Below are 12,675 nucleotides of genomic sequence, written 5' to 3'. Positions count from 1 at the left end.
AGATTCTGTTTCCTGCAGCCACATGCTCCTTCAATTCCAACCTAATCCCCAAAGTCCTGAAGCTGTAACATGAAGCATCCCATCTAGAAATGTTTTCTTCTCTTACCTGTGAAACTTCTTGTCTCTGGATAGTCGCCCATACTTACTTCGGATTATAACAACAGAAAAGTATAAAAGTGAAACAGCGGCAGCTAGGACGCTAATAACAATAATCTGGCGTAAATTGGTATTCAGAATTCGAGGGCACCCCACTGGAGAGATGCTAAAATGCCAGGAAGCAGGAAAAAGACAGGAGATGCCGATTCTAAAATTCAAAAAAACAAAAAACAAAAACAACCAACAACCAGATTTTAAAGCAATCTGATCCAAAGAGGTCTCACCTTACCGAAACTGATCTCAAGGTTAACATTTGGGTCAAGCCACCCGTTTTCCTGCTGGGAGGTATCTGTACACCAGCACCTTCCCTGTTGCTATTTTGCTATTTTACTCGTTATTATAAAACTACATGAATGAAAATTACACCCTGATGGTAATCACATTTCTGTGTTTTTCCACCTTTCTTGACAATGTTGTGTAGATTATTTGTTCCCTGCTTTGTTTCAAAAACAAACAAACATAAAAATCAGAGACAAGTAGAAGTTCAATACCATAAATATATAAATCTACAATGAACGCAGGTTTAAGGATAATGAAACCAAAAAACAATTCAGAACAAAGAAATGCATGTAATAAGACAGACCTATAAAGGTGGCCTAGGGGCCAAAACCTTGTGCATTTGATTAGAAACATATAAACAGATCAGGAGGAGGAAGATTTTCTTAACACTGAATCCCAAGGCAAATTTCTCCCTGATGACTGAGTGACAAAATGGGAGAAAAAACAATATCTTTAACAATATCTGCACAGTACAGTCAATAAATGAGTTTTGTATGTCCTGTGTTTTTAAATTATTTCTGAGCCATTTTTGCAAATAAACACTTTTCTTCTCTGTGTATGTCAGGAATAAGTGATGATTATTAGGCTGAAGAAAAGCTTGCTACTTTTAGGATAAATGTTTTGTGGTTAATTTCTATACTCTTCCCTTTAAAGAGTGCTTCCTCGACTAAAATAAGTCACAGAAGGGGTAGCCATACTGCTAACCCAATGGTGCTCCACCTGCAGTGTCCAGTCTCCATCTGGGTCCTTGGGCCACTCCACAGAGTGCGCCATCCCCTGCCCACTCCTCCGAGGCTTCTGGACAGTTATCCCATGCTTAGTACAACCCCTCAGATTCCAACACACCTGCCCTTCACAGTAAGCTACCCCAACCCCTGCAGAATCCACCTGGCATAACCACTCTCTATAACAGGCGCCCCAGAGCAGCCTGGAAGATCAGAGCTGTGAAACAGAAGTGTAGCATAACTTTGAACACTTCTCACTTGCAATTTAGTTTTTTGTTTTTGTTTTTTTTCCCTTTCAATCTGTCTCCGTGGCACCAGAGGCTCGGGTTTTACAAGTACTAGTGATGAGATGCCATCACTTACCTCCCCATGCTGACGGGTCTGAGGCCAGGTGACGTTCTAGGAGTCAGTCTTCATACACCATTACAGAAATAATGGGGTCCTCCCGGACTTAGAGACCTCCTGTTCCAGAAAGTGAGAAAAGTCACAAAGATGGCATTATCCAAGAAGACATCTATGTTCTTTTACCAAGTATGGGTTTAAATCCAACCACACATAATCTGGTACACGAACCATGCACTGAAGCTGTTGGAAGGGCCTATTCTGAGCACCCTACTTGTAAGTCAATTTCATGCTGTCAGGGATGTAGGCCTAAATCAAGAGATGGCAACAGTCTGGCACTAGTTAGTGCTCTCTACCTAAAAGCCAATCAGTGACCCCAAAATACCAGCTCATCAAACAGGTACTGAATTAAGGAAGACTCAGGGTGACGCCAGGCAGTAGGTGGTAGGTAGAATGCTTCACTGAAAGGGAATCTGAAATAGGGACTCCTAGAAGAGAGATCAGCTTACGCACAAGGTACCACACAAGGTCCCATGCTCCTAATCCGCTCTGGTGCTTCCCCCGGCCTTATACTCCTCCAGCCCCCAGGCTCCAACTCGAAGAGAAAACAAGGGCTAGCAGGGGCTGGCAGCCAGGACCTCCTTCTGACCTACTGGATCCATTCCTTGGTTTTGTGGCTTTATCTCTTCCAGGCCTCTCAAGACAGCCATCTCCCCTTTCCGGCTTCCTAGCCCTTGAGCAGCAACTTCTCAGGACACTTCCCAGGTCTCCTTCCTAAAGGCCTGGCTGCTTCGCCGTGTCCTGGATTTCTTCCTGGCGTGGCTCCCTTCTCCCCCAACTCTGAGCTCTGCTCCTGCTCAACCTCATTGACGGCTTCAGTCTGCAGATCGCTCAAAAACTTCTTTTACCATCCCCGGCTTCTCTTCCAAGCTACAGCTACAGAGATCTTCAAGCACTTACTGATACCTCCAGCTGCACATGGCACCTGCCCATGAAAAACAGTTCTAAAACCCAGCTCGTGCCGCAATCTTCACTCCCTTCTCCCTTAACCTGCCCCGCCCTGCAGTCGCAGTCTCAATTCCTCCAAGCTGCTTAAACCAGAAACAAGGGAGTTAGGCCTGACCCCTTGTTCTCCTTCACCTTCCACAGCCAGTTTCTAGCAGATTCCACCTTTTATTTTATTTATTTATTTATTTTTCCTCCTTCCTTTTTTTTAAACCTCACTTCATCTAAAACCTGTTCCTTTTCTCATCTCTTGCCCAGACTAACAAGTTAGTCTCCTCCCTGTAGTGTCAACCCAGTGGCTCTCCAATCCTTCATCCAAGACCTCTAGGCACAGATTCTTCAGCAGAAGTTGACACTCACCCCGTCCCTGCTCAGGCCTATGATCCCGTTACTCTCGTGTTTGAACCTCCAGTGGCTCTCACTGTTCTTAGAGTAGGTGCTGAAGGTTTTACTCTGACTCCACACGACTTCGCCACCTGTCACTCCTCTGATCTCATCGTCTGCTCTCCCTTTTCATTTCACACCAGCCATTCTGGTGTCCTGGCCTCTGAACATGCTGCTTCCTCTGCTTAGAAATCATCTGACTCACTTTCTCACTGCCCCCAGGTCTTCACTCAGTGTCACTTTCTCAGTGAGGCCTTTCCTGATCACCCAACCCATCTATCAAGTTGTCTTCTCCACCCACCTCTTTTATTTTTTCCCTAAGCTTTTACTTATTAAATAGTTATATAGAGTTTATTATGTGCCAGGCCCTGCTTACTTACAAATATTAATTTATTCCTCTTAATGACCCACAAGGTAGGCACTATTTGTATAACACTTTACAGGAGAGGCAGAGAGGCTAAGTAACTTGCTCAAGGTCATGCAGCTAACAGAAGATGATTATATACAAAAAAGCTGAGATTCCAGCATGAGAACCCCACTCTCATCCTTGTCTCTAACATAGTGTGTGCACGTTTGTTTGCATTTCTCTTGCTCATGGGTCAAGTTCTACAACGGGCCAGATTTTTGTTGGCTTGACTGACTGCTGCATTCCCAGTACCAAAAAAACCCAGGAAAGTGCCTGTCAAAAAGTTGGCTGGGACCCAAAAAAGGTTAAGAACTTACACACTAGAGTGATCTTTCCAAAATAACTGGGAATCCTGACACCTCCCCTCCTCCCAAACTTTTTTTCCTCCATCCTTCCTTCCTTTTTTAAAAAAGATTTTATTTATTTATTTGGAAGGGAGAGAGAGAAAGAGAGAGCACGCATGAACAAGGGGAGGTGCAGAGGGAGAGGGACTAGCAGACTGCACTGACGTGGGGCTCAATCTCACAACTCTGAGATCATAACTTGGGCTGTAATCAAGTGAGATGCTTAACTGAGCCACCCAGGGGCTCCATTTTCTTCCCCACCTCTTTTCTCCCCCCCTCAGGAAGAAGTCCTAACTCCTTAGGATGGTAAAGGAGGGCTCTCCCAGTCTAGTCTTGTGCCTTTCAATAGGGTAGCCATTGCCATGTGTGGCTATTTACAGTAATTAAGACGAAAAATGCGGTTCCTGAGCTGCAATTGCCACATTTCAAGTGCTCAAGAGGCACATGCAGCTTCTGCATTAGACAGCACTGATCTTGCCCCTGTCTTTCTAGTCCTATCCTGACAGACTAGACAGGTATGTACCCTCTGCTTTAACCATACTAAACACAAGCAGCGAGTTACTGAAATGCCCCCACATTCCTCCACCTTTTTAGAATGCCTCTCTCAGGTCCATCTGTTAGTGTTCCCATGTACTCCCTGCAACACAAGTCAGGCCTGATTCCTCTGTGAAGGCGTCTCCAGTCCTCATATCCCCAGAGCATTTGCTCAACACATTAGTGGGCTATTGTAATATACTTGAGGTTGACTTTCTCATTACATGGCAAGCCTCTCATTGGCAGCGGCAGCCTCTTATTCTTCTGTTTTCCCAGGGACCTGGGAAAAGTACCTGTCACACAAGTGTTGTCTGCTTCCTGGATGGCTGGGAATGGGATAAGTAAAGATGAACCAGATATGGACCCAGCCCTGAAATAATTTATAACGCAGTAGAGGGGATAAAACACACACACATACACACACACAGATATTAGAGTAAAAAGTATTAATAATGCCCACTTGACAAAACAGAAAAAATCACTTTAATTCATTCAGGTTTCAATATGGTAACCACATCATACCATGTACCCAAAACTTGGGACAAACAATATTTGTGATTTAAAAGTTTACACAAAAAAGAAAAAAAGAATGTCAATTCCTGAGCTATTTAAATGAATTTTAATGTGTTTTTATAAAGCAGCTATCTTTTAGCATTTGAATATGGTGAGATTACTACATCACAACTTTTATGAGAATTCCAATGGTTCAAAATTTTAAATGTTAAAAATACACATAAAAATGTAAGATGAAAATGTACCCAACTCAGAATGAGTAAGTTTTTTCTACAGTTGACATCAATGTCTCAATCCATAAATGCAAGAAAACAGACCATATGAGTTTAAGACTTCTGCATGTTTTTAAGAAAATCCCTTCCCAAATACAAGGCTTGGGAAAATTACTTGAAACACATAACAAAAGGTAAACATCCCTGACATATAAAATGTTCTTGTAAATAAATAAGAGAAACACTGAAATAGAAAAATGCACAAGGATAATTGGAAATTAACCAAATAAGCAAATAACCTTCAACCGATCGCTCCAGTTTCCAGCATCAAATCCTCTTCTGGATGTATCAAGAAAGTCTATCTTAAAAACCATGACATGGGAATTCGAATCTGAACATTTTAAAAAATCGATAATTATGTGATAGCTGAACTAAGAACAAAAGAAAAGAACGTTTTAGTTAACAGCTTAAAGTCAAGTTACTAGGGGGGAAAAGACCTTTAATGATTCAATGATGCGAACTTGGAGGGAATATGAAGGGCACAGAGGATTAACAAACCTGACTCCAGATTTCAAGGACTGTGCAGACTGGTTACAGAGAAAATTCTAATATCCATAAAATAATCAAGAAGATAATAGAAGGCAAAGTTAAATTATCCGGACTCCTGTTGTAACAGTTCAGAGAAGAGCACAATGAAGGCTGAGGAACAGGAAAAGATTCTTGGGGGTGCAAGGTATACTTTCAGTGGGAGAAGGGAAAAGAGAACACATTTCAGGCAAGTTGCACTGTTTAGAATGATCATAGCAAACTTGGTAAACATTATTTAATCTAGTGTTTGTCTTAGAACTTTTTTTGAGATACGTGAGGATTTTAACAAAAAGGATAAATAGATATTTTTGTAAGTGACACAATCTGTGCTTAAAGAGAGAAGAAAATAGGACAGCTTATAAACTGCTGAAGTAATTACTTTTATTTAGGACAAAAAGTATGACTGAGTATTACCCAGCAGTCAGCAATATGGTAATTTGATCTCAAAATGTAAACTCCAATTGTATTTGTGGCTAAGAATCTTGGCACCAGAGTTTAGGAAGGCAAACTCTAATGTTACATAAAATTGCCATGTTTTTAAAAGGCCTAAACTGTGTTAGACCTACCACCAGCGAGATGCACAGACTCATGATTTCAGCTAGTGAGAAGGCCCTCCTTTGCTGAACATTCTCTAGTAGAGGGAAGTCCATAGGGTCATGGTTAAATGTGTCAGTTTCTCACTGTTAGTCCTAAAGAAAACAGTGAAAACAGTATCAATCAACTGCAAAGTGAAAGGGCTCTTCTGGTGAAAAATGCAGCATACAATGAGACAGACCTTAGCATATTCTCAAATCACAAGAAAACACAATCATAGACAAACCAGACTCTGGGAAAGCTAGATCTCTGAGTAAGAAAAGGTAAGATGACATGAAGAAAAGAATGATATAAATACCACAGGATTACAAGAGGATCTTGAACAATCAAAGGAGCCCACAAACACTTAGGCAGAACTTTGTAAAGAAACAACTGTGGGGTGGGGGGAACCCGGATGGTTCAGTTGGTTAAGCGTCTGCCTTTGGTTCAAGTTATGATCCCAGGATCCCTGCTCAGCGGGGAGCCTGCTTCTCTCTCTCCCTGCTGCTCCCCCTGCTTCTGTTCTCTGTCAAATAAATAAAACAAAATCTTAAAAAACAAGAAAAAGAACAAGGTTCTTTTTCTGAACCCTGTCAGGGTACCTGGGTGGCTCAGTAGTTTGAGTATCCAAGTCTTGGATACTAAGGTCATGATCTCATGGGTGGCGGGAGGAGCCCTGCAGCGGACTTCATGTTTGGTGGGGTCTGCTGGAGATTCTCTCACTCTGCTACCTCCCATATTCACGAGCACATATGTTTCTTTCCCTCTCTCTCACTCATAAATAAATCTTAAAAAGAAAAAGAAAAAGAAACAAATGCCTTGGAAGAGTGAGTCCAGGATGTTGTGTCTCACTAGGTTGTGGGGAAAGACATCAAAATAACTAATTCATTCTTTGTTTCGAGAAGAATGCACATAGTTGTATTTATGATCTACATTTTCTCCAGTATTTATTTTTAAAAATTCTATTTTTCAATAACAAGTCCTAATTAAACCTTTTCCTACCTCTCACTACTCATTTGCAAAATTCTGGTCCCTATTTTAAATCACCTCTGCAATTTCTGATATCTGGAATTTCCTCAAGTTCCTATTCCACATCCTAGCTTACTGACATCCTGTTACAACTTCTTTAGTCCAAATCTGGGGTCACAATCTTTTGGCAGAAACTAAGACCACCTTCCAAATTTTCTAGGCCTAAGAGGGATATCACTACTGACCAGGGTCACCTGGTTCTTAACCTTGAATCCTAATTATCTGTGTGTCTACATATTATATCATTCATTAGGTCCTGTCAAGTCTTTTTCAAACACACATCTGTATCAGTTAGTTCACACATCTAAAATCACCACAGCAGACATCACTACCTCAAGACAGACTCTAGGCAGATCATCTAGCTTTTGCCTTTACTCTGAAGGCCACACTTCAGAAACACCTTGTGTAAAATGCTGCCTTCAAAATATCATCAGCTTAAGAAACTTCTGGAGCCTATGGGTCAACACTAACTTTCCTGTGTGGCAACTGAAATCTTAACATCCAACTAATGGTCCCATCTAATTTTATCAACTTCTCTCCTTAGCCCCAAATAACAGCTCTCTGCTGTAGTGAGGTGGGTCTCTTGTTGCCCACATACACTCTTCTAATTCTTGCCTCTGGCCTTTACTAATATTACTTCTCCCAGCATGTCCTACTCTCAATATTACACTTCTTTCAAAGCACTGGTCCAATATTTTTCTTTGACAAGATTTAACCTGTTTTACTTTCTAATGTTTTCCCACATTCTGAATCTTCTCTTTATTCAAGTGTAGTTTGTTTTATTTTATTTATTTTAGTAGGTTTTGTGCCCAGCATGGGGCTTAAACTGCTGACCCAGAGATCAAGAGTCACATGCTCTACTGACTGAGTCAGCCAGGTGCCCCAAGTGTAGTTTATTTTAAATAAACATGCTGAATAAATATGTACAGAATATAAATCCTTAGATCACCTTTTTTCCCCCTTCCTTCTAGACTATAGACACAGGACTTGAGGTCAGGCCTTCCTATTCCTGAAAGAATGTAAATCATAGATTACAATATGTAACAATCACAAGTGATCAATGTTAAGGTAAACAGTAAACCACTTATGTACCGCATTCTAAAATTGTGCTAATGTGTCAAACTGAATAAACCTAACACAAAGACAAGATAACATCAACTACACAAATAACACAAAGAATATAATTCTTTTAAGCCTCCAAGGTTGGAAAAATTTCATTACACAAAGCTTGACAGGTTAAATGCTGTCCTGTGAAATCAAACTAGGGATCTCTAATTTAGAATTCTTTAGTAATTCCTAGTTTATCTTCTAGCATTGAAGTTCCCGAACTGTAAATCACCTCTTTTCTTCCCTAATCGTGATAAATGCTCTCTGAAAATGCTCTGCACCAGTGTTCATCTAACTAGGGTCCCCACGCATTATTCAAGTTTGAGAAACTGCTCTATCACTTTATTGCCCGAATAGTTCCGTTCTTCCAAGGAGCAGTCTAAAGCATAAAACTTAGTAAAAGCAGAGCAAAGCAAAACCAAGGCTGAAAAGTACCAATGTCAGGGACAAGGCGGCAGGCAAGAAGCAGTCGGTGCAGCATCCCCTGTCCGAGGCCAGGTCCTCCCCAGTGGGGGCCAGATCCGCCCACACTGCGTGTGAGAGAGGGAAAACCCAGCGTGGTCACTGGAGCAGGCGCGACAGCACCAGGCCAGTTTCTCTCGCCAGGGGCTGGGGGAGAGCACCTGCCACCCGGGGTCACGGAGGCTGACCGCCCGGGCGCCCGGATGTGGCCGCGCAGATCGGGCGCCGGGGGGCGGCGCGGACACCGGGGTGACCGCCACAGGCGCGGGGAGGGCTCCCGGGACACAGGGGTTGGTCCGCGGCCCTCGCCGCCCCGCCGGGCCCCACACTTCAACCGTCCCAGCTCTGCCGGCCGCTTCCCCGCCCTCCTTTCGTCCGTGCCTGTAAGGCCGCCTCACCTGCTCGGCAGCACCCCTTCGGCGTCTGGCGCTCCCGGCAGCGGGAAACTGTGAGCGGAGGGCATCCCGGCCACCGCAGCGCGGTGGTGGCAGCGGCGACACGGTACCGGCTTCCTGGAGGCTGCGCTCCTTTCCGGGAGCCGCGCCGCCGCGCCGCCGCCCCGGCGCCGGCCCGTGCGTGTCACCGCCGGCGCAGGGAGCGCGCACGCCGGGAGGGGGCGGGTGGAGAGCGGCCCTGGGGGCGGGGCCTGAGCCGGGCTGAGTGGCGTGGAGTGCGGAGCGGTGGGTGAGTGCGGAAAGTGACAGTGGTATTACAGAAGTAACGGGTGCTGTGGCTTGGTTACCGCCAGTCGCCGCCGGTCTGTCGCAATGTATTGCGACACCGCGGTTATCTTTCCTTGTGCCCCCAACGATTATGGAAAATAATGCTTGAAAACCTACGCATTTTCGCTCAACTATGGGCGAAACTTGACCACTAGCTATCCGTGTTGGTTTTTTAAAGTTTTTATTTAAGTTCTAGTTAACATGCAGTGTAGTATGTTTCAGGTGTACGATTTAGTGATTCAATCATTAAAATTCCAGAAGAGAACACAGCAGTAACGTCTTTGACATCAGTCATAGCAACTTGTTACTAGATATGTCTCCTGAGGCAAGGGAAACAAAAGCAAAAATGAACTATTTGGACTTCATCGAGATAAAAACCTTCTTCACAGTGATGGAAACAATCAACAAAACTAAAAGGCAACCTACAGAATGAGAGAAGATATTTGCAAATGACGTATCTGATAAAGGGTCAGTATCCGAAATATATGAAGAACTTATAAAGCTCGACACCCAAAAAACGAATAATCCAGTTTTAAAAAGGCAGAAGAAATGAATAGACATTTTTTTTTTCCCGAAGAAGACATACATCTAGCTAACAGACACATGAAAAGATGCTCAACATTTCACTCATCATCTAGGAAATATAAGTCAAAACTACAATGAGATACCACCTCACACCTGTCAGGATGACTAAAATCAACAGCACAAGAAACAACAGGTGTTGGCAAGGATGTGGGGAAACCTTCATGCACTGTTGGTGGGAATGCAAAGTGGGGCAGCCACTCTGGAAAACAGTGTGGAGGTTTCTTAAAACCTTAAAAATAGAACTGTCCTGATCCAGCAATCACACTAGAAGTTATTTACCCAAAGAATAAAAAAATATGAATTCCAGGGGATACACCCACCCCAATGTTTATAGGAACAATGTTTAAAATAGCTGAACTATGGAAACAGCCCAAATAAATGGATAAAGAAGATGTGGTGTGTGTATGTGTGTGTGTGTGTGTGTGTGTGTGTGTGTGTGTGTGTATAATGGAATATTACTCAACCATAAAAAAGAATGAAATCTTGCCCCTTGCAATGAGTTGGATGGAACTAGAGAGTAGGGTATTATGGTAAGCAAAATAAGTAGCTATTCCTGTTTTACATGTGGGGAGGATTAGGCTCAAACCATCCAGTGACTCTGTCAGGTCCACATAATTAGGAAGAGCTAGGATTTCATCCTTGCAAAAGCAAGCTCTGGAGGAGACAGACTACCTCCCCTCACCCCCCAACATACACATAATGGTTCTGAGAAGAAATAGTAGGGTGAACACCAGTTTCTGAGATTGACCTGATGACCTGGTACTTGGTTCAAGGACACACTCTCTCTCTAGCTTGACAAAAACCTGCCTTGAAATCACAGCGCTGGAAGAGACATTGAGAACCACAACTTTCATCCCCTTTCCCTTTTTCTACAGGTGAATACATTGGTGTCCAAAGATAGGAAGTGACCCGCTAGCTTAGCCACTTAATTTTTTTTCTAAATGAGAGCTCTGAAAATTTTTACATCATTACTTCCATCAAGTTAAATAAACTTGGACAGAACTAGTAGTTACATATTTCAAGCAGAATCCTTCTTGGTCCAGCACCAGCCTGAGTCATCTACTCATCCCCAGACTCTGATACTGTTCATGGAAGCAAGCTAGTAGTGACCAAGAAGCCTGGTAAATACTATCTTGGGGCACCTGGGTGGCTCAGTCAGTTGAGCATCTGACTCTTTATTTCAGCTTAGGTCATGATCTCAGGTCTTGGGATTGAGACTTGAGTCTGGCTCTGTGCTCAACAGGGAGTCTGCTTGGGATTCTCTCTTCCTCTACTTCTGCCCCTTCTCCTGCTTTCTCTCTTTCAAATAAATAAGTAAATCTTTTAAAAAAAGAAAACACATACTATCTTTTTACTACTGCTTCACATTAAAATCATAAAGCCACAGAATGTTCAAGCCAGAGGGAGTGAACAGACTTTCTGTTTTTTTGTTTGTTTGTTTGTTTGTTTGTTTTTTACCCCCTTTTGCTGTTGAGGAACATGGACCCAGAGGCATAGAGTGACTCGCCCAGGATCCCTGGACACTGGGGAGAAGCTGTACCAATGGTTCTGACTCCTGTGTCAGTGCCCTTTGGTGGCAATCTGTTTCTATTTTTTAAATGCCCAGTTTGGATAGCTTACACATGAAGCACCTCTATGATACTTAAGTCTAGTTTTTAGAAGTTGAAGTAGTTAGCTACCAACATGTTGTGATTTAAGGGTCATTCTCCCTTAAAATGATGTGCCCTTCAAAGCCCTTTCCATTTGATATATTGGTTTGGATTATGGTGGTCTCTCTTAAGGAGGCCCCCACTAAAATGACAGACTAGTGTTATTAGTCCATCAGCATTTCTTATAATACATATATAGTAATTATCTGACCAAAGCTAGGAAAGAAAAGTATAAAGGAAGTATGAAAACATGTAATATGGTGTACTCATTTCCTAGAACTGCCCTAACAAATTACCCCAAACTGGGTGCTTAAAATGACAGCAATTTCTCCTTTCACATTCGAGAGGCTGGAGGTCTAAAATCAAGGTATTGGAAGGGCCATGCTCTCTCTGAAGACTCTAGGGGAGGACCTTTCCTTGCCTCTTCTTAGTTCCTAGTAGTTCCCAGCTCTCTTTGGCATTTCTCAGTTAGTAAATGCATCTCTCCAGTCTTCATCTCTGTTTTTGTGTACTGTTCTCCTGTGTGTCTCTCCATGTTCATATTTCCCTCTTCTTATGAGGACACCAGTCATAATGGATTTAGGGCCCAACATAATGCAATTTGATGTCTTCTTCATGTAATTATGTCTACAGAGACTCTATTCCCAAATAAGGTCAAATTCACAGGTTCACAGGTGGATGTAAGCTTTTGGGGGACACTGTTCAACCAGTACATGAGAGGACCATTGCAGTCTAAGCTGTCAGAAAGGACCTCCTTGAGGAAGTGGTGTTTGAGGTCACACGTGCCAGGTGAGCTAGAATTAACTAGAAGAAGGATGAATTCTGGGCCTACATATGAGGAAGCAGTGCAGTGCAATAGAAACAATGAAGATGCTTTGAAGGGGGAAGGAACACAATGGTCAGAATGATTCAACAATTTACTCTCTCTTGTTAGCAAAAGAAATAAAAAACTAAGCTAACTGGAGATAACATTTACTGAGTACTTTATTTTAGGCACAGTTCTAGAGCATTAGAAAACATTTCAAATCAAATGACAATGACAATACATCAACGTTCATGG

General features: G+C 42.8%; 1 protein-coding gene across 2 annotated transcripts in view; it reads right to left on the bottom strand.

Moving 5' to 3' along the window:
* ENTPD4 (ectonucleoside triphosphate diphosphohydrolase 4) overlaps positions 1 to 9,199 on the bottom strand; it is a 32,431-nt gene extending 23,232 nt beyond the window's left edge. For both annotated transcript variants that reach the window (XM_044225141.1, XM_044225142.1), the window contains exons 1-3: positions 9,058 to 9,199; positions 1,524 to 1,622; positions 107 to 304 (exon numbers count right to left, since the gene is read on the bottom strand). In XM_044225141.1, coding sequence (XP_044081076.1) covers positions 107 to 304; positions 1,524 to 1,531 — 206 coding nt within the window. In that variant the 5' untranslated portion in view covers positions 1,532 to 1,622; positions 9,058 to 9,199. The remainder of the gene's footprint in view (positions 1 to 106; positions 305 to 1,523; positions 1,623 to 9,057) is intronic.
* Between the last annotated feature and the right edge of the window lie 3,476 nt (positions 9,200 to 12,675).

This window comes from Neovison vison, chromosome 11 (genome assembly GCF_020171115.1).
Source record: "Neovison vison isolate M4711 chromosome 11, ASM_NN_V1, whole genome shotgun sequence".
Classification (NCBI taxonomy): Eukaryota; Metazoa; Chordata; class Mammalia; order Carnivora; family Mustelidae; genus Neogale; species Neogale vison.
Note: the sequence above shows the minus strand (reverse complement) of the source record. Positions and strands in the feature narration are given on the sequence as shown.